This window comes from Melospiza georgiana, chromosome 23 (genome assembly GCF_028018845.1).
Source record: "Melospiza georgiana isolate bMelGeo1 chromosome 23, bMelGeo1.pri, whole genome shotgun sequence".
NCBI lineage: Eukaryota > Metazoa > Chordata > Aves > Passeriformes > Passerellidae > Melospiza > Melospiza georgiana.
Genome location: NC_080452.1, coordinates 7,701,950 through 7,728,423, shown reverse-complemented (window position 1 = coordinate 7,728,423; position 26,474 = coordinate 7,701,950). Strand labels below are relative to the sequence as shown.

The window sequence follows — 26,474 nt, the reverse complement described above, 5'->3', positions numbered from 1 at the left end:
ATGTTTGGTAGATATATCCCCCTCTTTCTCTCTCTCTTTTTTTTCTCTCTTTATCTTTTTCTCTCCCTTAACCCCTCTATCACATTTTGCTGTGGTCACTCAATAAAGCCACATTTATTTTGATTATTACCGCAAACCCCCTTGTACCATGTCGGTTTTTTTGCACCCTGACATCACCCCAAAAAAACCATCACAACATCCATTCACTAGGACAGGCGACACCTCCTGCCACCGCCACACGGCACCAAGTGTCCCCGCAGTGTCCCCACAGCCCCCTTACGTGGCGTGCAGCAGCCCCAGGGCGTCCTGGTGGCTCATGGAGCTCCACTGGCTGAGCAGGGCGTAGATGTCGGGCAGGCAGCCCCAGTCCCAGCCGGGGGCACTGGCCAGCAGCATGGGCAGCGCGCCGGGGGACGCGTGGCAGTGGCAGCGCTTCTCCCACAGCCGCTGCCGGTCCGCGTCCGTCAGCCTGGGGGGACACGGGGACAGCGTCAGCCTGAGGGCTAGGGGTGGCAGGGGGGGGAAAAGGGGGAGGACGTGGCATCCATGTGACCCCGAAACGTGTGGGAGGGTGAGGAAGTGGCATCCCTGTGACCGCCAAAATACATAGGAGGTTGGGGAGGTGACATTCCTGTGACCCCAAAACACGTGGATGGGATGGGGCTGGAAGGTCAGGGAAGTGGCATCGCTCTGCTGCACTGGGCATGGATTAAATGGGGCTGGCAGGATTGGGAGGTGGCATCCCTGTGACCCCAAAACACGTGGGAGGGTGAGGAGGTGGCATCCCTGTGCCCCCAGAACACATGGGACATAGGGGAGGTGGCATCCCTGTGCCCCACTGTGCATGGAGAGAATGGCGCAGGCAGGACTGGGAGGTGGCATCCCTGTGCCCCCAGAACACATGGGAGGTTGGGGAGGTGACATTCCTGTGACCCTAAAGCATGTGGGAGGGTGAGGAGGTGGCATCCCTGTGACCCCAAAACACATGGGACATAGGGGAGGTGGCATCCCTGTGCCCCACTGTGCATGGAGAGAAGGGGGCTGGCAGGACTGGGAGGAGGCATCCCCTGCCTGGGGGGACTGAGCTGTCCCTGCCTGTCCCCATGCCAGGGGGGGACTGAGCTGTCCCTGCCTGTCCCCATGCCAGGGGGGGACTGAGCTGTCCCTGCCTGTCCCCATGCCCAGGGACCCCCGAGCCAGCCCTGCTGTCCTTTGGGCAGCTGCTGACACCCGATCCCCCTGGGACAGCTCTGTCAGTGCCAGCCTGGCCGTGGCACCATCAGCTGTCCCCACGGAGGGGACAACAACGAGATCAGAGCACAGGAGAACCCCCAGCTCCAAAATCCCCCTGGGCAGCTCTGGCAGTGCCAGCCTGGCCGTGGCACCATTAGCTGTCCCCAAGGAGGGGACAACAGTGACAGCAGAACCCCCAGCTCCAAAATCCCCATCCCTGGAGGGAGGGACACCCCTGTGCGTGCTGAGGGGTGTCACCAGTGTCCCCTGAGGGGTGTCACCAGTGTCCCCCCTCAGGTTTATTTACCAATAAAGGGATTTTTTTTGCATGGCCTCCTGCCCAGGGAGGGACACCCCTGTGCGTCACGACTGAGGGGTGTCACCAGTGTCCCCTGAGGGGTGTCACCAGTGTCCCCTCCATGTTTATTTACCAATAAAGGGATTTTTTCTGCATGGCCTCCTGCCCAGGGAGGGACACCCTTGTGCGTGCTGAGGGGTGTCACCACTGCCCCCCTCCATGTTTATTTACCAATAAAGGGATTTTTTCTGCATGGCCTCCCGCCCAGGGAGGGACACCCCTGTGCATGTTGAAGGGTGTCACCAGTGTCCCCTGAGGGGTGTCACCAGTGTCCCCCACCATGTTTATTTACCAATAAAGGGATTTTTTCTGCATGGCCTCCCGCAGCTGGCGCTGATCCTCCTCCCCCAGGCTGCCGAAGTCGTAGCTGGGGCCGGGCTCGGCCGCGGGCGGGCTGGTGAACTTCACCTCGAAGGCTGAGGTGGGGAAGTCGATCTGGGGCAGAGGCACAGGGTGAGGGTAAAGGGTTTGAAAATCATAAAATTCGGGGAATTAGAAAGAAGCTAGACTTGGTGGGGAAAAATGTTAAAAATAGACTCTGAGAATGTTAAAAAAAATGTTAAATAGGCTCTGAGAATGTTAGGCTTTGTGTTTGTCACATCATGTGGAATTGCACCTGCGTAAGCAGCATGTGATAAATGATATAATTGTTAGATGTGATGATTGTTCAGTAATTAAATATAATTATAATTACAATTATAATTATAATTATAATTATAATATAATAAATATAATAAATATATAATATAATATAATATAATACAATATAATACAATATAATATAATATAATATAATATAATATAATATAATATAATATAATATAATATAATATAATATAATATAATATAATATAATATAATATAATATAATATAATATAATATTATATTATATTATATTATATTATATTATATTATATTATATTATATTATATTATATTATATTATATTATATTATATTATATATAATGATATAATAAAATAAATATAATTTAATATATTATAATATTATGATATGATATTATATTACAATTATAATTATTATAATATAATAAATAGAATAAATATTCATTATATTATAATTTATTATACTATAATATAATAAATATAATTACTGCTTAATCGTAGGAAGAATCATGAGGAACTATGTTAGAAGTTTGATGGGGGCCACGAGGAGCCCGTGCTTGAATGAAATCTATGTTTACAATAGAACAACATAAGTTTAATAATCAATAATTGCACTTGTGTAAACAGTATATGATAAATGATATAATTGTTAGATGTGATTATTGTTTAGTAATTGAACATAATTATAATTATATTATAATATAATAAATATTCATTATATTATAATTTATTATATTAGTATATAATAAATATAATCATTGTTTAATCGTAGGAAGAATCATGAGGAACCATGTTAGAAGTTTGAGGGGGGCCACGAGGAGCCCGTGCTTGGATGAAATCTATGTATACAATACAACATAAACAACATGTTTAATAATTAATAAACAACATAAGTATGTTGTTTATTTACATAAGTAAACAACATAAGTTTAATAATTAATAATTGCACCTGTGTAAACAGTATATGATAAATGATATAATTGTTAGATGTGATGATTTTTCAGGAATTAAACATAATTATAGTTATAATATAATAAATATTCATTACATTATAATTTATTATATTATAATATAATAAATATAATCATTGTTTAATCGTAGGAAGAATCATGAGGAACCATGTTAGAAGTTTGAGGGGGGCCACGAGGAGCCCGTGCTTGGATGAAATCTGTGCATACAATAGAACAACATAAGTTTAATAATCAATAATTGCACTTGTGTAAGTAGTATATGATAAATGATATAATTGTTAGATGTGAAGATTTTTAGTAATTAAATATAATTATAATTAATATTATAATATAATAAATATAATAAATATGTATTCTATTATAATTTATTATATTATAATATAATAAATATAATTACTGCTTAATCGTAGGAAGATTCATGAGGAACTATGTTAGAAGTTTGAGGGGGGCCACGAGGAGCCCGTGCTTGGATGAAATCTGAGCATACAATAGAACAACATAAGTTTAATAATTACCATGGAAGTTACGTAATGATAAAATATAAAAACATGTTCACCCCGAGCCCACGTTGGAGCCAGATTTGGGTTGGTACCCCTGGCACCCAGAGCTCTTTGATAAAAGCACCTGCCCAGGATCATTCTCGTGACTGTGTGATTCTGAACTCAACAAGGGCACCCCCGGAGGGGTTTTTGGGGGGCTCTGTGCCCCAGCACGCACCTGCAGGATGACGCTGTCGGGCTGGTTGAAGTTTGGGGCGCTGGACCTGGCCCTGGAGTTGTCCTGGGTGGCCGGCCACAGGCCGAGGAGCTTCCTGCCGCAGGTCAGGACCCTGGGGGCACAAAGGGCGGCACTGGGGGGGCACTGTGCCGGGCACGGGGGTGGCACTGCTGCTGCTGCTGAGCTCAGGCACTGGGGACCCCCAGGGTGCTGGGGACACTGAGGTTTTTGGGGATCTCATGGCACTGGGGACCCTCCTGTGCCCCCCAGGGATGCCAGCCCAGCCCCTTGCCATGCACAGAGTGCTGGGGACCCCACTGAACTGGGGTCACCAAGGTTCTGGGGACCCCATGGCACTGGGGACCCTCCTGTGCCCCAGGGATGCCAGCCCAGCCCTGTGCTCATGGCACCTGGGACCCTGAGGTTCTGGGGACCCCATGGCACTGGGGACCCTCCTGTGCCCCAGGGATGCCAGCCCAGCCCTTTGCTGTGCCCAGGGCATCCCACAGTACTGTGGACCCCAAGGTTCTGAGGACCTCAAAATGCTGGGGACTCTCCTGTGCCACCCAGGGATGCCAGCCCAGTCCCTCCCTGTGCCCAGGGTTTTGGGGACCCCATGGCACTGGGGACCCCAAGGTTTTGGGGACCCTAAAATGCTGGGGACCCTCCTGTCTTCCCAAGAGATGCCAGCCCAGCCATTCATTGTGCCCAGGGGACTCCACAGTACTGGGTCACCCACATCGAGGTTCTGGGGACCCCACGGCACTGGGGACTCTCCTGTGCCCCCCAGGGATGCCAGCCCAGCCCTGTGCTCATGGCACTGGGGACCCTGAGGTTCTGGGGTCCCCGAGGTTCTGGGTACCCTCCTGTGCCCTCCCAGAGATGCCAGCCCAGCCCTGTGCCCATGGCACTGGGGACCCCAATGCCCTGGGTACCCTCCTGTGCCCCCAGGGATGGCAGCCCAGCCCTGTGCCCATGGCGCTGGGGACCCCAATGCTCTGGGTACCCTCCTGTGCCCCCAGGGATGCCCAGCACGCCCCACGTACTGCCTGAAGTTGAAGAGGGGGGTGGTGACCCAGCCCAGGGCCTCGGGGACGCGCCGCTGTTTGTTGGTGTCACAGGAGCCGCCCGGGGGTGGCACGGGCACGGCGAACAGGGTGACGCTGAGCAGGGTCTCCCGGGGCAGCCGGTTCACCTGCACCGGGAAGCAAATCCTGCAGGAGAGAGGGGGGGGCAGGCTCGGAGTGCCAGGGATGGGCACGGGGTGGTGGAGATGGGCACGGGGTGCTGGGGATGGAGCAGGGTGCCAGGGATGGGCACGGGATGTCGGGGATGGGCTGGGATGGGCTCAGGGTGTCAGGGATGGGCATGGAGTGCTGGGATGGGCATGGAGTGCTGGCATGGGCATGGGCTGCAGAGGATGGGCACGGGGTGCTGGGGATGGGCACGGGGTGGTGGGGATGGGCTTGGGGTGCCAGGGATGGGTTCAGGGTATCAGGAATGGGTTCAGGGTGCCAGGAACTGGCTCAAGGTGTCAGGGATGAGCTCAGAGTGCCAGAGATGGGCTCAGGGTGCCAGGGACCAGCTCAAGGTGTCAGGGATGGGCTCAGGATGCAGGGGAGGGACTCAGGGTGTTGGGGATGGGCTCAGAGTGCCAGGGACCAGCTCAGGGTGCTGGGGATGGGCTCGGGATGCCAGGGATGGGCTCGGGATGCCAGGGACTAGCTCAGGGTGCCAGGGATGGGCTTGGGGTGCAGGGGATGGGCTCAGGGTGGTGGGGATGGGCTTGGGGTGCCAGGGACAGGATCAGGGTGTCAGGGACCAGCTCAGGGTGCCAGGAATGGGCTCAGGGTGCCAGGGATGGGCTTGGGGTGCCAGGGATGGGCTCAGGGTGCTGGGGATGAGCTCAGGGTGGCAGAGACAGGCTCAGGATGCCAGGGACCAGCTCAGTGTGCCAGAGATGGACTGGGGTGCAGGGCACAGGCTCAGGGTGCAGGGGATGGGCTCTGGGTGGTGGGGATGAGATCAGGGTGCCAGGCACAGGCTCAGGGTGCCAGAGACGGGCTCAGGGTGCCAGGGACTGCCTCTCCCAGTCCCGTCGTTGGGATGCCCCAGGAGAGCACAGCCCTAGAGCTGCCTTTCCTGTGGGCACCAGCGTGTCCTTGGAAGTCCCTGAAAGTCCCCGAAATCCCTGAAACCCCTAAAACCCCTGAAGTCCCTGAAGTCCCTGAAACCCCTGAAGCCCCTGAAGTCCCTGAAGTCCCTGAAACCCCCGAAGCCCCTGAAGGCCCTGAAGTCCCTGAAGCCCCTGAAGTCCCTGAAGTCCCTGAAGCCCCCGAAGTCCCTGAAGCCTCTGAAGTCCCTGAAGCCCCTGAAGCCCCTGAAGTCCCTGAAGTCCCTGAAGTCCCTGAAGCCCCTGAAGTCCCTGAAGCCCCTGAAGTCCCTGAAGCTCCTGAATTCCCTAAAACCCCTGAAGCCCCTGAAGTCCCTAAAACCCATGAAGTCCCTGAAACCCCTAAAACCCCTGAAGCCCCTGAAGCCCCTGAAGCCCCCGAAGTCCCTGAAGCCCCTGAAGCCCCTGAAGTCCCTGAAGCCCCTGAAGCCCCTGAAGCCCCTGAAGTCCCTGAGGCCCCTGAAGTCCCAGCCACCCCGCAGGTCTGGGCACAGCCAGCTGGAGCTCCAGGAACCCCGGCTGCCCTCTCTGCCCCACGCAGGGCCAGGGCCCTCCTTGGGGAGTCCCGCCGGGCACTGACCTTGCCCCACAAGCCAGGAGGGACCCCCGGGGGCTGGGATTCCTCTGTGCCGCTCCCGGGGGTGGCAGCTACATCCCGCGGGAAGGATCCCCTGGGAAGGGTCCCCAGGATCGCCGCGCTCGCCGCCGTCCCTGTCCTTGGGGGCACCGGCGCCGTCTAAAATTATCCCGTCCCATCCCCACCTCCTGTGCCACTCTGGATGCCGGGCATGGCGAAGGATCAGCACGGCCTCCCCGCCTGCTCCCGGCGCTATTTTTGGGAGCAGATCCCCTTTCCCGGGCGTTGCTATTTCCGGGCGATGACACAAAAACTTCCAACGCCCAAAAAAAAAATAAAAAGGCGAGGAGGAGAGGAGGAGCAAGGGAGGGGAGGATGACGGTGAGGATGATGAAGGTAGAGCGGGTGGGGGCCTTACTGCTGGTCCCAAATGATGAGGTGGAAGAGGTATTTGTAGACGTGGGCCTTCCTGGTGAGCAGGGGGCTGCACAGCTCCTTCCCGCCGTGGCTGAGGGAGCACGAGAGGTAGAAATCTTCGTAACTGCGGGAGAAACACCCAATGAGACATGTGGGGCCACCTGAGCCCCTAAATCCTGCCCCGAGGATGGGAAATGAGGAGGGGATTTTACCAGGGCCATCAGAGTCCCTAAATCCTATTCTGAGGATGGGAAAGGAGTGGGGCTTTACCTGGGTCACCAGAACCCCTAAATCCTTCCCCAAGGATGGGAAAACCCAGATCATCAGAGCCCCTAAATCCTGTCCCGAGGATGGGAAAGGAGTGGGGCTTTTCCAAGGCCACCAGAACCTCTAAATCCTTCCCCAAGGATGGGAAAACCCAGGCCACCAGAGGCCCTAAATCCTGCCCCAAGGATGGGAAAACCCAGATTATCAGAACGTCTAAATCTTGTCCTGAGGATGGGAATGGAGCGGGGCTTTACCCAGGTCACCAGAACCCCCAAATCCTGTCCCAAGGATGGGAAAACCCAGATCATCAGAACCCCTAAATCCTGCCCCAAGGATGGAAAAGGGGTGGTGGGGCTTTACCCAGGCCACCAGAGTCCCTAAATCGTTCCCCAGAGATGGAAAAACCTGGATCACAGAACATCTAAATCCTTCCCCAAGGATGGGAAAGGAGTGGGGCTTAATCTGGGCCACCAGAACGTGTAAATCCTTCCCCAAGGATGGGAAAACCTGGACCACCAGAGCCCCTAAATCCTGCCCCGAGGATGGAAAATGGGTGGGGCTTTACCTGGGCCACCAGAACACCTAAATCGCATTCTGAGGATGGAAAAGAGGGGGGGCTTTACCAGGATCATCAGAACCCCTAAATCCTTCCCCAAGGATGGGAAACTCTGGATCACCAGAGTCCCTAAATCCTGTCCCGAGGATGGGAAAATCTGGATTACCAGAGCCCCTAAATCCTGCCCCCAGTGATGGGAAAGGAGTGGGGCTTTATCTGGGTCACCAGAACCCTTAAATCCTACCCCAAGGATGGGAAAACCTGGATCATCAGAACCTCTAAATCCTGTCCTGAGGATGGAAAATAGGTGGGGCTTTACCTGGGCCACCAGAACCCCTAAATCCTTCCCCAATAATAGGTAAACCTGGATCACCAGAGCCCCTAAATCCTGTCCTGAGGATGGAAAAGGGGTGAGGCTTTTCCAAAGCCACCAGAACCCCTAAATTGTTTCCCAAGGAAGGCAAAAACCTGGATCACAGAACATCTAAATCCTTCCCCAAGGATGGGAAGGGAGTGGGGCTTTACCTGGACCACCAGAACCCTGAAATCCTGCCCCAATAATGGGAAAACCTGGATCATCAGAACCCCTAAATCCTTCCCCGAGGAGGAGAGAGGGGTGAGGCTTTACTCAGATCACCAGAGCCCCTAAATCCTGCCCCGAGGATGGGAAAGGGGGACAGAACGGGGACAGAACGGGGACAGAACGGGGCCATTTCCCCCTCCCGATGTCCCCAGCACCATATGGCACGGCGCATTCCGGCACACGGGGGGGCCCTGCCATGTGGCAGGTGCCGAGCGACAATCCGGGCAGGGCTGCGACAATCCGGGCAGGGCTGCGGGGCGCGGGGGTCAGGGGCTGCCGGCATTTCCCAGGCTCGCCGCTTTGTTCGGAGCCACTCACCAAGGGGAATACATTAAGGACAAGGACAAAGGCGAGGGGTCCCCGGCGGGGCGGCTCTGCCGGCGCCGCTGCCGCCACCCCCCGGTCCCCTCCCGGTCGCCTCGCGGTCCCCCCCGCGCCGGGCACGGGCACGGAGGAGCGGAACAAAAGGGGCCACGCCGCTGGCGCGGGGCGCGGGGCCATCTGTCACCTCCCCCGGGTGGCCTCGGGATGAGCCAGCCCGGCCCGAGATGCGGCGACATCGCGCCCCGGATGGCAGTGCCAGCGATGCCGGGGACACGGCGGGGGTTTTGGGGTGTCCCAGTGCCAGCGATCCTGGGGACACGCTCTGGGATTTTGGGGTGTCCCAGTGCCAGTGTTCCCAGGAACGTGCTGGGATTTTGGGGTATCATAGTGTGAGCATTCCTGGGAACATGCTCTGGGATTTTGGGGTGTCCCAGTGCCAACATTCTCAGGTGTGCTGGAATTTTGGGGTGTCCTAGAAACACTGTGGGATTTTGGGGTGTCACAGTTCCAGCATTCCCAGGAACATACAGTGGGATTTTGGGGTGTCCCAGTGCCAGCGATCCTGGGGACACGCTCTGGGATTTTGGGGTGTCCCAGTGCCAGTGTTCCCAGGAACGTGCTGGGATTTTGGGGTATCATAGTGTGAGCATTCCTGGGAACACACTCAGGGATTTTGGGGTGTCCCAGTGCCAGTGTTCCCAGGAATATGCTGGGATTTTGGGGTGTCCCAGTGCCAGCATTCCCGGGAACATACAGTGGGATTTTGGGGTGTCCCAGTGCCAACATTCTCAGGTGTGCTGGAATTTTGGGGTGTCCTAGACACACTGTGGGATTTTGGGGTGTCCCAGTGCCAGCGATCCTGGGAACATGCTCTGGGATTTTGGGGTGTCTCAGTGCCAGCGATCCTGGGGACACGCTCTGGGATTTTGGGGTGTCCCAGTGCCAGTGTTCCCAGGAACGTGCTGGGATTTTGGGGTATCATAGTGTGAGCATTCCTGGGAACACACTCAGGGATTTTGGGGTGTCCCAGTGCCAGCATTCCCAGGAGCACATAGTGGGATTATGGGGTGTACCAGTACCAGTGTTCCCAGGAATATGCTGGGATTTTGGGGTGTCCCAGTGCCAGCATTCCCAGGAACATACAGTGGGATTTTGGGGTGTCCCAGTGCCAGCATTCTCAGGCGTGCTGGAATTTTGGGGTGTCCTAGAAACACTGGGATTTTGGGGTGTCCCAGTGCCAGAGAGTTCCCAGGAATGTGCTAGGATTTTGGGGTGTCCCAGTGCCAGGGTTCCTGAGAACGTGGTGGGATTTTGGGGTGTCGCAGTGCCAGCGATCCCAGGAATATGCTGGGTTTTTGGGGTGTCCCAGTGCCAACACCCTCAGGTGTGCTGGGATTTTGGGGTGTCCCAGCGCCAGCATTGCCAGGAACATTTTGGTTTTTTGTTAACTCTGTCAGGTTTGGTTTTTGTGGTTTTTTTGCACTATTGCATTTGTATTTGTAATTTCCTTAATAAAGAGCTATTATTCCTAACCCCACATCTTTACCTGCGAACCCCTTAATTTCAAAACTATAACAATTCAGATTATAGGGTTTATAGGATTAAAGGAGAGGGTTTACATTTTCCATTTCAGGGGAGGTTCCTGCCTTCCTTAGCAGCCACTTGGCTTTGCAAAGCGGGTGAGGGGTCATTACCAGGCGGCCCAGGTGATGGAGATGCTGTTGGTGGCAGGTGAGGGGGGCGTTACCTGGCGGCCCAGGTGATGGGGATGTGGTGGGTGGCAGGTGAGGGGGCGTTACCTGGTGGCCCAGGTGATGGGGTGAAGGCCAAGGGGCAGGTGAGGGGTTGTTACCTGGCGGCCCAGGTGATGGGGATGTGGTGGGTGGCGTAAACGGTGAAGGCCAGGGGACAGGCAGGTGAGGGGGCATTACCTGGCGGCCCAGGTGATGGGGATGCAGTGGGTGGCATAGATGGTGAAGGCCAGGGGACAGGCAGGTGAGGGGGCATTACCTGGTGGCCCAGATGATGGCATGAAGGTTGAGGGGCAGGTGAGGGCGTTACCTGGTGGCCCAGGTAATGGGGATGCAGTGGGTGGCATAGATGGTGAAGGCCAGGGGACAGGCAGGTGAGGGGGCATTACCTGGCTGCCCAGGTGATGGGGTGAAGGGCAGGTGGCAGGTGAGGGCGTTACCTGGTGGCCCAGGTGATGGGGATGTGGTAGGTGGCAGGTGAGGGCGTTACCTGGCGGCTCAGGTGATGGGGATGCGGGAGGTGACAGGTTCAGGCCTTACCTGGTGGCCCAGGTGATGGGGATGCGGTGGGTGACAGGTGAGGGGGCGTTACCTGGTGGCCCAGGTGATGGGGATGCGGTGGGTGACAGGTGAGGGGGCCTTACCTGGTGGCCCAGGTGATGGGGATGCAGTGGGTGGCAGGTGAGTGCGTTACCTGGTGGCCCAGGTGATGGGGATGTGGTGGGTGGCAGGTTCAGGCCTTACCTGGTGGCCCAGGTGATGGGGATGCGGTGCGTGGCGTACACGGTGAAGGCCAGCGGGCAGGTGAGCAGCCGCGCCTCCTGCGCCACGCCCAGCTCGCGGCTCCCGGGCGCGGCCGTCTGGAAGTCGGCGTTGAAGGTGCTGCAGTAGAGCTCCACCAGGTTGAGGATGGCGGCCGTGAGGCTCTCCACGATCTTCTCTGTGGGAGACACGGACGGGGAACTGTCAGTGCCTCGGGCATCCGTCAATCCCTCAGAAACAGCGGCAGGGATCCAACGATCCCTCAGGAAAACATGGAAAGGGATCCATCGATCCCTCAGGGAAATGTGACAAGGGATCCATCGATCCCTCAGGGAAATGTGGACAGGGATCCACTGATCCCTCAGGGAAACGTGGAAAGGGATCCATCGATCCCTCAGGGAAATGTGGACAGGGATCCACTGATCCCTCAGGGAAACATGGACAGGAATCCATTGATCCCTCAGGGAAATGTGGACAGGGATCCATCAATCCTTCAGGGAAACATGGATGGGAATCCATCAATCCCTCATGGATTCATTGATCCCTCAGGGAAACATGGACAGGGATCCATCAATCCTTCAGGGAAACATGGATGGGAATCCATCAATCCCTCATGGATTCATCGATCCCTCAGGGAAAACGCGGACAGGGATCCGTCAGTCCCTCAGGGAAATGTGGACAGGGATCAATCAATCCACGGACAAGGATCCATCAATCCGTCAGGGAAACGTCTGTCAGTCCCTAAGGGATCCATCAATCCCTCAGGGACCAGCCAGTCCCTCAGGGAAACAAGGGAAGGGATCCATTGATCCCTTAGGAATTCATGAATCCCTCAAGGATCCATTGATTGTTCATGGATACATCAATCCATTAGGAATCCAGGAATCCCTTTGAGATCCGTCAATCCCTCAAGGATCCATCAATCCCTCAGAGAAACATGGACAGGGATCCATCGATCCCTCATGGATCCATCAATCCCTCGGGGATCCATCCCTCAAATCTGGATTTGGGACCCCCCACGCTGCTTCCCCTCCACTCAGGGATGAGTTAATGACGGGGGAATTCCAAACTTCCCATTTGGAGTAAGGGAAATTCCAAATTTTCCATTTGGAGCTCTCAGGGAGCACCAACACCCCCCAAAATCCTCTTTTGTTTTTTTTTTTTTCCTTTTTTAACCAGACTGGTTTCCAACCCGTTTTTTGGCCTCGAGAACTGAAGAGGGAGGAGGGGTTTGAAGATGAAAGGCATGGCACGAACTTGAGCCCAGAAAGGGGAGCAGGAGAAGAGAAATACCTCGATTTTCCCTCTTGGCCAGAACACTTGGATCCTGTGGAGGGAAAGAAAAAAAAAAAGAAACACACACACGAAAAAAAATTGAGAAACCACCAAAAAATTGAGAAACGACCAAAAAAAAGAGAGAAACCACAAAAAAAAAAAAAAAAAAAAAAAGAAGAAACCACAAAAAAAGTGAGAGAAACCACAAAAAAAAAAAAAAAAAAAAAAAAAGAAGAAACCCCTAAGTGCTGCCAAGGCAGATTTTACGTAACCACCCCAGGCTGCCAGATCCAGGCTGCTCCCGGCTATTGAGGGATTTTCCACGTGGTGGAAAGGAGGGAAAAGAGCCAGATGTGACAATTTTCTTTTCTCCTCCCACTCCTGGCTAAGTTCCCCCGGGTTGCAAGATAAGTGTGGATCCGTTAAAGGTGCAGCAGTTATCTTTTCTTCAATGGGCATTTTTCTTTATCTGTTCTACAACCAATCCTCCCTCCAGGAGCTCTCTGCTGTTAATGGGCCATTAATTATTAATTATCTGCTGTTAATGAGCCAGCGAGTGTCCCTGCAGGGCTGATCCAATCCCAGCATCCCATGGGGAGATGCCTCGCCCAGGGGAGGAGCCAAGCATTCCTACCTGGGTACAATCTGAGGTTTGGGGCACCCCAGCAGCCTCTGCCCCCTGCACTGCCAGAGGAGCAGCTTTCTGCTGCCCTGCATGGCCAGAGGGAGCCCAGGCCCATCTGCAGCAGCCCTGGAGCTGCAGAGGAAAACTCCCCCCTTGTGCAGGATCCCTGCTGCAGCAGAGCCACAGCTGGCACTGCAGGAGGGCTGAGCCCCCGTGGGTGGGGCTGGGACACCGCCCTGGCACACAGGGCACAGGGCATGGTCGGACCCTTCCAGCGCTTTGGTTTGTACTATTGCGTTTGTATTTTTAATTTTTCCTAATAAAAAACTGTTATTCCTATTGCCATATCTTTGCCTGAGAGCCCCTTAATTTCAAAATTATAATGATTTGAAGGGAGGGAGTTTACATTTTCCATTTCAGGGGAGGCTCTTGCCTTCCCCAGCAGAACCTGTCTGTCCAAACCAAGACACCCACAAATCATCTTCCAGCTCAGGTTAATAAAGAACTGTTACTCTTATTCCCATATCTTTGCCTGAGAACCTCTTAATTTTAAAATTATAGTAATTTGGAGGGAGGGGGTTTACACTTCCTATTTCCTGCCTTTCTTAGCAGGCACCTGTGTGTTCAAACCAAGACATCCACAAATCCCCTTCCAGCTCAGGATAATAAAGAATTGTTATTCCTATTCTGATATCTTTGCCTGAGAACCTCTTAATTTTAAAATTATAGTAATTTGGAGGGAGGGGGTTTACATTTTCCATTTCAGGGGAGGCTCCTGCCTTCCACAGCAGAACCTGTCTAAACCAAGACATCCAACAAATTTCAATTCAATTTCAAAATTCAAATTTCAATTCAAAATTTCAACTCAAAATTTACCAACAATTTTCCATACCAGGGGGAGGCTCCTGCCTCCCTGAGCAGGAACCTGCCTGTCCAAATCAAGACACCCCAGGGCTCACCTTCTGGATTTTGGGCTGCATGCGGGACGGGCAGGGCGGCATCTGGTTGAGGGCAGCCGTGATCTCCTGGGACTCCACGGCCGCCAGGGCGTTGCAGATGGCCATGACCGACTGGATCACCCGCTCGGCCTTCAGGGGGACATCGCCCTGAGGGACAGGACAGGACAGGGACAGGGACAGGGGTGGCAGCTGGGATTAGGAGGAACGCAAGGTGTGGCTGAGGGAGTGAGTTCTAGTTACCAGTTAGAGGTGGGGCTGTTATCTTTATTTCTTTCTTGCTTTAGCTCTTATATTTATAGAGGGGGAATTCTGGAGATGATAAATATATCATGGTATATTTATATTATATTACAGTATATTTATAGGACATTTGTTTTTATAATATTATTTATATGTTATCTCTTTATATTATAATTATATTATATTATATTATATTATATTATATTATATTGCATTACACTGCATTACATTATATTATACTATGTTATGTTATATTATGGCACAGTATAGTATATTTTAATAGTATATTATATTATATTTTAAAAGTATATTTTCTTTATATTTATATGAATAAAATATACTATTAAAATATAATACAATAAAATATACTATTTATTTATATTTTATATTTTATATTTTATATTTTATATTTTATATTTTATATTTTATATTTTATATTTTACATTTTATATTTTACATTTTATATTTTATATTTTATATTTTATATTTTATATTTTATATTTTACATTTATATCTCTTTATATCCTCTATCTATACATATTACATTACAGTACATTATATTACATGATTTTATATTATATTAATCTCTTTATTTCTTCCATCCTCCCTTCAGGAGATATAATCTCTTAATGGGCCATTAATTATTAATTATTTTCTGTTCATGAGTCAATGAGTGTCCCTGCATGGCTGACAAAATTCCATCATCCCATGGGGAGATGCTCCGCCCAGGGGAGGAGCCAAGCATTCCTACCTGGATCCAATCTGAGCTTTGGGGCACCACCTTTGCCCACTGCATTCCCAGAGGGTCCAAAGCCCCCAAAACTTCCAAAACCCCCCAAAAATCCCCCCAAAACCATCGCTGGCCTCACCTCGGCCACCAGGAACGCGTCCACCTCGTTGTGGAAGGTGTCGAAGAGGAGACTCAGGGCCTGCCTGGGGGACAGGGGACAGCGCTCAGCCCAGCCAGGGGACACGTGGGGACACATGGTGACAGTGCCACCGTGTCGCCCTGGGTGTCCCCAGCCCTACCTGCTGATGGTCTGTTTGATGGGGCGCTCCTGCAGGTGGATGTGGTGGTTGAGGGTGGACGGGCTCTGGTCATCGCTGGCCTGGGGACACAGAGAGGCTGAGCAGGGCTGCAAGGAGGTGACACTGACCCCTCGGAGTGACACTGACCCCTTCAGTGTCCCAGGGAGGTCACATCAACCCCTCAGTGTCCCAGGTTGGTGACACCCACCGTGCGGGCCAGGTCGCTGCGCACGCCTTTCCTCCGGAGCAGCTGCAGCCGGATGTCGATGTCGAATTTCCTGCAGTGCTGGATGTGCTCGTGGCTGCCCAGCGCGTGTTTGCTGTGGGGACAGGGCCGTGGGCTCACCCCGCACCCCAAAAACTTGCCTGAGAGCCCCAAAATCCCACCTGAGAGCCCCAAAATCCCACCTAGGGTATCCCAAAATCCCACCTGAGAGGCCTGAAATCCCACCTGGAATGCCCCAAAATCCCACCTGAGAGGCCTGAAATCCCACCTGGAATGCCCCAAAATCCCACCTGGAATGCCCCAAAATCCCACCTGGATGCCCCAGAATCCTGCCTGTCTGCCCCAAAATCCCACCTGGAATGCCCCAAAATCCCACCTGGATGCCCCAGAATCCTGTCTGTCTGCCCCAAAATCCCACCTGGAGTGCCCCAAAATCCCACCTGGAAACCCCAAAATCCCCTGGCCAGGCAGCCTTGGCTGGGGCTCACAGTGAGGCTGAACTTTCATCAGGGCTGGGTGAATTTGTGGCTGCCCAGCATGAAGGGACAGGGCCACAGGCTCATCCCACGCCCCAAAATCCCATCTGGGTGCCCCAAAATCGCACCTGAGAGCCCCAAAATCCCATCTGGGGTGCCCCAAAATCCCCTGGCCAGGCAGCCTTGGCTGGGGTTCACAGTGAAACCACATTTCCTGCAGGGCTGGGTGAACTTGTGCCTGCCAAATGTGCAGGGAGAGCTCTGCACACTCATCCCACACCTCAAAATTTTGCCTGGCTGCCCCAAAATCGCACCTGAGAGCCCTAAAATCCTGCCTGAGAGCCCCAAAATCCCCTGGCCAGGCAGCCTTGGCTGGGGTTCACAGTGAAACCAAGACTTCCAGCAGGGCTGGGTGAACTTGTGCCTGCCAAATGTGCAGGGAGAGCTCTGCACACTTATCTCACACCTCAAAATTCCATCCGGGTGCCCCAAAATCCCACCTGGGAGCCCCAAAATCCCACCTGGAGTGCCCCACCCTGATATGCCCCAGCCAGGCAGCCTTGGCCGGGGCTCAGGGTGGCCGCCCTGCCCTGCACAGGGACCTTTGTGGCAGCAGGAAATTCAGAGAATGAGGAATTGTTCTCCCTCCTTCCCCTCCGGAGCCGGGCCCGGCCTGCCAGGACCTGCCCAGGGATCCGTGGGAAGCAGGGCACGGATCTGAGACTGGGAGGGAATTCTGGAGCTGGGAGTGAGAGGGAGAATTCTGGAGTTGGGAGTGAGAGGGAGAATTCTGGAGTTGGGAATGACAGGGGGAATTCTGGAGCTGGGAATGACAGAGGGAATTCTGGAACTGGGAATGACAGGGGGAATTCTGGAGCTGGGAGTGAGAGGGGGAATTCTGGAACTGGGAATGACAGGTGGGGATTATGGAGCTGGGAATCACAGTGGGAATTCTGGAGCTGGGAATGACAGAGGGAATTCTGGAGCTGGGAATGACAGGGGGAATTCTGGAGCTGGGAGTGATGGGGAATTATGGATCTGGGAATCACAGTAAGAATTCTGGAGCTGGGAGTGACAGGGGCAATTCTGGAAATGAGAATGATGGGGAATTCTGGAGCTGGGAGTGACAAGAAGAACCCTGGAGAAGGGAATGGCAAGAAAAACCCTGGAGCTAGGAGTGACAGGGGGAATTCTGGAGTTGGGAATGACAGGGGGAATTCTGGAGTTGAGAATCACAGTGGGAATTGTGGAGTTGGGAATGACAGAGGGAATTTTAGAGCTGGGAATGATGGGGAATTCTGGAGAAGGGAATGACAGGGAGAATTCTGGAGCTGGGAATGACAGGGGGAATTATGGAACTGGGAATGACAGGGGGAATTATGGATCTGGGAATGACAGGGGAAAATCTGGAGCTGAGAATGACGGGGGAACCACGGATCTGGGAATGACAGGGAGAATTCTGGAGTTGGGAATGACAGAAAGAACCCTGGAGCAGGAGTGACGAGGAAAACTCTGGAGCTAGGAATGACAGGGGGAATTCTGGAGCTGGGAATGACAGAGGGAATTCTGGAACTGCGAATGACAGGGAGATACCTGGATCTGGGAATGACAGGGGGAATTCTGGAGCTGGGATTTACCCGGGGCTGGGATTTATCAAGGGCTGCGATTTATCCATTCTCCGCTCCCTGACATGGCTTTTACAGAATTCTCCTCCAAAAAGCATTTTTGGCAGCTCCCAGCTGGTTTTCCAGGGGTTTGGGGCTCAGCCTGGCCGGGAGCAACATTCCCAAGACATTCCCAATGCAGCTTTTGGCAGGAGCAGCTCCAGAGGCAGGAAAAGGAGCAGAGAAACTCCTGCTGTGCTCCTGCTGTGCCAGATCAACTCTGGGTGCTCATCACACCCTGGAGCTCCTGCCATGGATGTTCCCTGTTTTTTCCCTGGCTTTCCCATGTTTTCACTCTTTTCCCCATTGTTTCCATTTTTATATTTTCCCCCCCATTTTCCCCATTTATTTCCCTGTTTTTTCCCTGTATTTCCCCTGTTCTCCCCCCACTTTTCCCTGGTTTTTCTGTGTTTTCCCCTATTTTTCTCCCATTTCCTCATTTCCCCCCCATTCTTCCCCTATTTTTTCCCTGTTTTTTCCCCATTTTTCCCCCTGATTTTCCCTCATTTCCCCTGGTTTTCCCTCTGTTTTTTCCCCAGCTTTCCCCCTGATTTTACTCCATTTGCCCCCTGTTTTTCCCTCTGTTTTCCCCCATTTTCCCCTGGATTTTTTTCCTGTTTATTTTCCCCGTTTTTCCCCCAAATTTTTCCTCATTTTCCCCTGGTTTTTTTCCCCATTTTTCCCCATTTCCTCCCTGTTTTTTCCCACGGCCACTCACTTCTGCAGGAACTCCTCGAGGCCGCAGATTTTGAGCAGGAAATCCTCGACGTCCACGGCGTGGAGCTCGTCGTGGGTGTAGCACAGGGCCTGGTAGATGAGCAGGTCCACGGTGGAGGAGCCTGGGGGGAACAGGAACGGCCCCTGAACCCTTGGGAATGGTGGGAATGGTGGGGATGAATGGTGGGAATGGTGGGAATGAATGGTGGGGATGGTGGGAATGAATGGTGGGAATGGTTGGGATGGTTGGGATGAATGGTGGGAATGGTTGGGATTGTGGGATTGGGGAAATTGTGGCAATGGAGGGGATGGGGGAATGGTAGGGATGCAGGAATGTGGGAATGTTGGGATTAGGGGAATGGTGGAGAGGGTGGGATTGGTGGACTGGGGGAATGGTGGGATTGAGGGAATGAGGGAATGGTGGGGGTGGTGGAGATGGTGAAGATGGGGGAATGGTGGGATTGGGGGAATGGTGGGAATGGTGGGATTGAAGGAATGGGGGAATGGTGGGAATAGTAGGAAAGGTGGGAAAGGTGGGAATAGAGGGAATGGGAGGAATGGGGGAATGGTGGGGATGGTGGAATGGTGGAGATGATGGGGGAATGGTGGGGATGGAGGGGATGGGGGATTGGTGGGATTGGTGGGGATGGAGGGGATGGTGGGAATGTCAGGAACAGTGGGAACAGGTGGGGATGGTGGGAATGGGGCAGTGGAGGTAATGGTGGGGATTGGTGAGAACTACAGGGATGGTGGGGATTGGTGGAGATGGTGGGATTGGTGGGAATGTCAGGAACAGTGGGAACGGCTGGGGATGGTGGGACTGGGGGAATGGTGGGGATGGTGGGGATGGGGGAATGATGGGAATGGTGGGATTGGGGGGAATGGTGGGGATGGTGGGATTGGGGGGAATGGTGGGGATGGTGGGGATGGAGGGAATGGTGGGAATAACAGGAACAGCTGGAATAGAGGAATGGTGGCAATGATGGGATGGTGAGAATGCAGGAATGGAGGAATGGTGGGAATGGTGGGGATGGTGGGAATGCGGGAATGGGGGAATGGTGGGAATGGTGGGAATGGTGGGAATGTTGGGAACAGCAGGAACAGCGGGAATGGTGGGAATGGCAGGAATATGGGAATGGTGGGAATGGTGGGAATGGTGGGGATGGTGGGAATGGTGGGAGTGTTGGGAATGGGGGAATGGTGGGAATGGTGGGGATGGTGGGGATGGTGGGGATGGTGGGAATGGTGGGGATGGTGGGAATGGTGGGGATGGTGGGAGTGTTGGGAACAGCAGGAACAGTGGGAACGGCGGGAATGGCAGGAATATGGGAACGGCAGGAACAGCGGGAAGAACGGGAACGGCAGGAACGGTGTGAACGTGGCAATTGCCCCTCCTCCCCTGGCCGGGGACAGCACTCACAGTCGCAGGTGAAGGTGAGCGGCTCCCTCAGGCTGTCACTCAGCACCGTCACCTTCAGGCTGACGCCGTGGCCCGGCTGCTCGGGGCTCACGTTCACCGCGTTCCACACCAGCCCCGAGCCGGAGCCGCCCCTGGAGCCGCAGCTGGAGCGCAGCCTGGGGAGCAGGGATGGATCAGGGGCCTGCCGGGGCTGGGGGGGTCCTGGAATCCCCTTTTGGCACCACAAGGGCTCGGCGCCCCCGGGAACAGCCCCTTTGGGTGGCCCTGAGTCCCTTTTGGTGGCCCTAAACCCCCTTGAGGTGGCCTTGAACCCCTCTTGGTGGCCCTGAATCCCTTCTGGGTTGCCCTGAATCCACTTTTGGTGGCCCTGAATCCCCTTGGAGTGGCCCTGAAGCCATTTGGGGTGACCCTGAATCCCCTTGGAGTGGCCCTCAAGCCTCTTTTGGTGGCCCTGAATCCCCTTGGAGCGGACCTGAATCCCCTTGGAGTGGCCATGAAACCCCTCTTGGTGGCCCTAAAGCCCCTCAGAGTGGCCCTGAAGCTCCTTTGGGCTGTTTTGGGGACATTTTGTGTACTCACACATCCAGCATGTGACAGAACGCCGCCACCTCCTCGTCCCGCTCCTCAGACACCTCGAAGAGCTCGTAGCCATTGGCCAGGGAGTGGGGCCGGGGAGCCACCTGTGGGGCAGGACACGGGACCATCAGCTGGGGGACACCCCCGGGACCCCACACCCCCATGGGGACCCCCAGACCCCCCCCTGGAACAGCCTGTGCCACACCAGGGCCACCATGGTGGGAACAGAGGTGGCCCCGCAGTGGTGTGGGGGCTCTGAGCCAGCACAGGGGGGTTGTGCTTGCCCGTGGCTTGGAGACCCCCCAAAAGTGGCCATTCCCAGGGATATCCCACAGGGAGGAGCAGCAGGATCGGCAGGGAGTGTCCCCAGGCTGTGGAGGTGCTGCAGGGGACACTGCCCACTGCTGTCCCCAACAGGGAAGGTGGCACTGTTGTGACAGCTCATGGGACCCTTCAGTTTTGGGGTTTTGGGCAGGTCTGCCTCATGGGACCTTCACTTTTGGGGTTTTGGGCAAGTCTGGCTCACAGAACCTTCAGTTTTGGGGGTTTGGGCAAGTCTTGCTCATGGGAACCTTCAGTTTTGGGGTTTTGAACATCTGTCTCAGTTTTTGAGGTTTTGGACAGGTCTGGTTCGCGGGACCCTTCAGTTTTGGGGTTGTGGGCAGGTCTGACTTACAGGACCTTCAGTTTTGGGATTTTGGACAGGTCTGGCTCAGTTTTTGGTGCCCTGGGCATGGCTGCCTCATGGGACATCCCCACACTCAGACGCCTCTCCCCACATCCCACATGCCACATCCCATTCCAAGGAGCCACGACGCCCTCACAAGGAGAACCCACCCGGAAGCACACCCATCTTGGGGACATCCCAGCTCCGAATTCCCACCTCCATCCCTCCCCAGTTCCCATTCCCATTCCCATTCCCAGCCCTCACCGGCTCCACGGAGATCCTGCGGTTCCTGTTGGCCGCCAGGTTCTTCCTGCCGCCCGCCCGGGCTCCGTAGGTGCGCGGGGGCACCTGTGGGGGCATGGTCTTGCTCCGTGCCACCGGCTTCCCGCTGGATTCCTTCTCCAGGATGCTCCTTCCTTCCTTCCATCCCCGGGAGCCTTCCCTCAGCGCCTCGGACTCGTAGGTGGACTTGAGGTTGAGGCAGGTGATGGCGTCCACGCCGTAGGGATCCTCCTGCGAGATGCGGCGCCCCACGAGCTTGTCCTGGGCCACCGAGAACATGTTGATGTCCCTGGGCTGGGCCTGGCTCTTGGGGGACAGCGGGGATGCCTTTCCTGAGAGCTGGCCGCCCTCGGGACAGCCCCACAGCGGGTGACGCGGGGGCAGAGGGGGCGGCGAGAGCTTTTTGGGGGATCCGCCACCCTCGTGGGGCTCGGAGCCGTTGAGGGGCTCCCCAAGGAAATCCCGCTGGGAACCCTCGAAGATGAGCAGGTAATCCCCGCTCAGCGGGCCCTTCCAGGGCTGCGGCTCCACCCGGGGCGCGCTGGGCCCGGCTGGCACATGGGGACCCTCGGGGACATTGGGGACGGCGCGGCTGAGCGCGGGCTCGGAGCCGGAGAGCCCCCGCGCGGCTTTGACGGCACTCCTGTCGGCAGGGTCGTCCCAGGAGATGAGGGAGCGCTCCTGGAGCTGCTCCTTCCTGGCCCGGCTCTCCTCCTTGTCCTGGCGGAGGCGGGATAAGGCGTCGTACTCCATCTGCAGCGCCTCGGCCAGCGCCAGCTCCTTGCGGCTCAGCCCCACCGACTCCAGCGCCGGCCACTGCTCGCCGGGGCCGCGGCGGCGCGACGTGGACATCCTGCTGCCGGGATCCTCCTGCCGGGATCCTGCCGGGATCGGGGTCCGGAGAGCGGCACCGGCGTCAGGAGAACGGCATCGTGCTGCTCCTGGGAGAGGAAAGGGTTAAGGGGTTAATGGGGAGTGAGTGGGGAGAGGTGAGGGGTTGATGTTGGGAGTCGGGAAGGGTGTGGGATGGATGGATGGCACCCATGGATGGCTGGAAATAGGGAAAAGTGAGGGGTAGATGTTGGGAGTCGGGAAGGGTGTGGGATGGATGCTGAGAATGGGGAAAAGTGAGGAATTGATGGATGGCACCCATGGATGGCTGGAAATAGGGAAAAGTGAGGGGTTGGTGTTGGGAGTCGGGAAGGATGTGGGATTGATGCTGAGAATGGGGAAAAGTGAGGAATTGATGGATGGCACCCATGGATGGCTGGAAATAGGGGAAGGTGAGGGGTTGATGCTGGGAGTGGGGAAAAGTGAGGAATTGATGGATGGCACCCATGGATGGCTGGAAATAGGGAAAGGTGAGGGGTTGATGTTGGGAGTCGGGAAGGGTGTGGGATGGATGCTGAGAATGGGGAAAAGTGAGGAACTGATGGATGGCACCCATGGATGGCTGGAAATAGGGGAAGGTTTTTTGTAAAATATGTTCTAAAATAAGTTATTAATTAATTTAGCTGCATCTAGTAATTATTTCGTAAGTATTGATAAAGATCCTGCACACATAAATGCACGCACACTTTTTATATAAAATTATCAGGCCATCATCAGTTAAATTTATGGTCATTATGCTTTCTTGTTTGGTGAGAATACAAACCAAAAACTGTCTTAGAAAAAAATTTGTTCACTGAAATTGGCATAGAAATCCATCAAATTTTTCACACAAAATGTATCTCTAATTTACATCAGGGGTGAAAAGATATCTCTAATATTCATCAGGGGGTGAAAAAGATCAAATAACAAATAGTGTAGAGTACAGATTGATGCTGGGAGTGGGGAAAGGTGAGGGATTGATGGATGGGGTGCCCAATGTTTTGAGGGAAAAATCAACCCCTGGGAGCAAATCCAGGGATTTTTAAGGCAGAAGGGGATGAGAGTGCTGAGGGGGCAGCTCCCATCTCTCATTTCAGCAGAGGGAACTGGGAATGGCCTGGAAAAAGCCAGGAGATTTCTGGACCTCACGGAAATTCCCCAGCACCCACCCAGGCACTGCTCAGCTCTGAAAATCACCAGCAGGGACCTCCAGGTTTTGGGGTTCTGGGCAGATCTGGTTCATGGCACTTCCAGTTTTTGGGGTTTTGGATGGGTTTGGCTCATGAGACCTACAGTTTTGGGGTTTTGGACAGGTTTGGGTCACGGGACCTCCTGTTTTTGGGGTTTTCGAAGGGTTTGGCTCAGGGGATATCCTATTTTTGGGGTTTTGGACAGGTTTGGCTCATGGAACCTCCAGGTTTTGGGGTTCTGGGCAGATCTGGCACATGGGACCTCCCATTTTTGGGGTTTTGGATGGATTTGGTTATGGGACTTCCTATTTTTTGGGGTTTTGGATGGGTTCAGTTCATGGGCCCTCCAGTTTTTGGGGTTTTGGATGGGTTTGGCTCCACTGCCCCCCCCAGGCTCTCCTCTGCTCTGTTGATGCCCCAATTTAGGGTCAAAAGGAGCCACTCCCCCTTCCCAATAACAACAAATATTTTACTGGGTGACCCCTGGCCATCACCATGCCCATTTTGGGGGAAAGCAGGAAAATCCTAAATCCCAAACCACCGGACCCAGGAGAGGCCAGGGGACCCCAAAAGTGGCCCCCACACCCCACCCCAGTGTCCAGTCCATCCCAGGGTGTCCTCAGGCTGCTCCTGGGGGGTTTTTGTCCTCCTGACCCCGAGCTCTGCAGGACATGATGGTTCCCAATGAGCTCCACAATTCCCACTGGGTTTGGGAATTTTGGGAATTGGGAATTTTCCAGCCCCCAGGGATTTTGGTGCTTTCCAGCTAGAAAAGAGAGGTTGGGAATGTTCCCTTCCCCTGGCATTTCAGGGCTCTGCTGGCAGCTGTGGCTTTTTCCTGGAAAAGCAGAAATCCCAAAAGCTGGAAGGCGAACAGAGGGGAAAATCTGCTTTTAACCCAAAAGCAACAAAACCCCGGCTGAGTTTTGCGGCTGACGAAGCCACAGCTCCGTGCTGCTCTCCAAAACAAACATCTGCATTTCCCTTCCAGCGTGTGGGGCTGGGATTGCCACGGGAATGGGGCGGGAATGGGGTTTGACCAAAAGGAGCAAAAAAAAATCCCATGGAAAAACCCCAAAATCGCCCTCTAAGTGCTGGCCCAGGAGCAGGAATTGATGCTGGGTTGGAGCCTTTTGATACTGGGATTTAATGGGAATTTAATAGGAATTTATTGGGAATTTATTGGGAATTTTATTGGGAATTTTAATGGGAATTTAATGGGAATTTTAATGGGAATATTAACCAATCACTTGGTTTGGGGACACTGAGCAGGTGGCTCAGCCCCTTCCCTTCCCAAAAGGAGCAAAAAAATCCCATGGAAAAGCCCCAAAATCGTCCTCTAAGTGCAGGAAGTGATGTTGGGTCAGAGCCTCTTGATACAGGGATTTATTGGGAATTTAATGGGAATTTAATGGGGGTTTTAGTGGGAATTTTAAAGGGGATTTGAATGGGGATTTTAATGGTGCCATGGTTAAAGGAGGCTCTGGAGCCTTCCTGATCCCGGGAAACCTGGCAGGATCCCATGGCAGATCCCTGGCTCCCCGTGCCCAGGGATGGGATCCCAGGGGCGGATTTTAATGGGGATTTTAGTGGGAATTTTAGTGGGAATTTTAATGGGAATTTTAATGGTGCCATGGTTAAAGGGGCCTCCGGAGCCTCCCTGATCCCGGGAAACCTGGCAGGATCCCGTGGCAGATCCCTGGCTCCCCGTGCCCAGGAATGGGATCCTGGGGGCTCCTTGAGCACCCCCATCCTCCCTTCCCCCTCTCAGGATCCCACCTGAGACTCCCCCTTTTAAAGAGATCCTGACTCCTGTCCCCATGGCACCCCACGATGTCCCCAAGGTGTCCCCAAGATGTCCCCAAGTAGCTCCAGACCCCACCTGGAGCCACCTCCTGTCCCCGCGTCACAGCCACACCCAGACTTTGGGAATTTCCCAAAGCCCCCAGGGTCGGGGTTTTGGGGGTCAAGGCCACCCCCGGGGGATGCTGGAGGTGGTGTCACGCTGTCCCCGATGCCACCACCCGTGTCCTATGCAAATCTCGGCTTCCTCCTGCCACCCACCTGGGGACGGGAGGGGCAGTGGGGACAGGAGGGGGTGGAGGCCTAAAAACATCCCAAAAACATCACAGAAACGCCCAAAAACACCACAGAAACGCCCAAAACCACCACAGAAACGCCCCAAAACACCACAGAAACATCCCAAAACACTTTTGGAGGCACAAACGGATCCATCGATCCCAAATCCAGCAAATCCAACAGTCTGGAAGGAAAAAAGGGATGTGGGGAGGACTGGGAGCGTCATCCCAGGGATGTGGGGAGGACTGGGATCATCCCAGGGTGAATCCCAGTACATCCCAGTGAATCCTGGTGAATCCCAGTGCACCCCAGAGCATCCTGGTGAATCCCAGTGCACCTCAGTCAATCCCAGTACCTCCCAATACATCCCCCAGTGCATCCCAGTGAATCCCAGTGCATCCCAGTGAATCCTGGTGAATCCCAGTGCACCCCAGTGAATCCTGGTGAATCCCAGTGCATCCCAGTGAGTCCCAGTGCATCCCAGTCAATCCCAGTACATCCCAGTGAATCCCTGTTCATCTCAGTGAATCCTGGTGAATCCCAGTGCATCCCAGTGAATCCTGGTGAATCCCAGTGCACCCCAGTCAATCCCAGTACATCCCAGTGAATCCTGGTGAATCCCAGTGAATCCTGGTGAATCCCAGTGCACCCCAGTCAATCCCAGTACCTCCCAATACATCCCCCAGTGCATCCCAGTGCATCCCAGTGAATCCCAGTGCATCCCAGTGAATCTCGGTGAATCCCAGTGCACCCCAGTGAGTCCCAGTGCATCCCAGTCAATCCCAGTACATCCCAGTGAATCCTGGTGAATCCCAGTGCACCCCAGTTCATCTCAGTGAATCCCAGTGCATCCTGGTGAATCCCA

At 53.9% G+C, this 26,474-nt stretch overlaps 1 protein-coding gene across 1 annotated transcript in view; it reads right to left on the bottom strand.

Annotated features, from left to right (window-relative positions):
• PIK3C2B (phosphatidylinositol-4-phosphate 3-kinase catalytic subunit type 2 beta) overlaps nt 1-26,474 on the bottom strand; it is a 37,518-nt gene that overhangs the window by 8,976 nt on the left and 2,068 nt on the right. Inside the window, exons 2-16 of the mRNA XM_058039917.1 lie at nt 21,453-22,411; nt 20,525-20,625; nt 19,946-20,100; nt 18,527-18,647; nt 15,651-15,762; nt 15,443-15,522; nt 15,283-15,346; nt 14,174-14,320; nt 12,608-12,641; nt 11,297-11,492; nt 7,073-7,195; nt 4,951-5,118; nt 3,905-4,016; nt 1,884-2,026; nt 281-469 (exon numbers count right to left, since the gene is read on the bottom strand). Coding sequence (XP_057895900.1) covers nt 281-469; nt 1,884-2,026; nt 3,905-4,016; nt 4,951-5,118; nt 7,073-7,195; nt 11,297-11,492; nt 12,608-12,641; nt 14,174-14,320; nt 15,283-15,346; nt 15,443-15,522; nt 15,651-15,762; nt 18,527-18,647; nt 19,946-20,100; nt 20,525-20,625; nt 21,453-22,322 — 2,615 coding nt within the window. The 5' untranslated portion in view covers nt 22,323-22,411. The remainder of the gene's footprint in view (nt 1-280; nt 470-1,883; nt 2,027-3,904; nt 4,017-4,950; nt 5,119-7,072; nt 7,196-11,296; nt 11,493-12,607; nt 12,642-14,173; nt 14,321-15,282; nt 15,347-15,442; nt 15,523-15,650; nt 15,763-18,526; nt 18,648-19,945; nt 20,101-20,524; nt 20,626-21,452; nt 22,412-26,474) is intronic.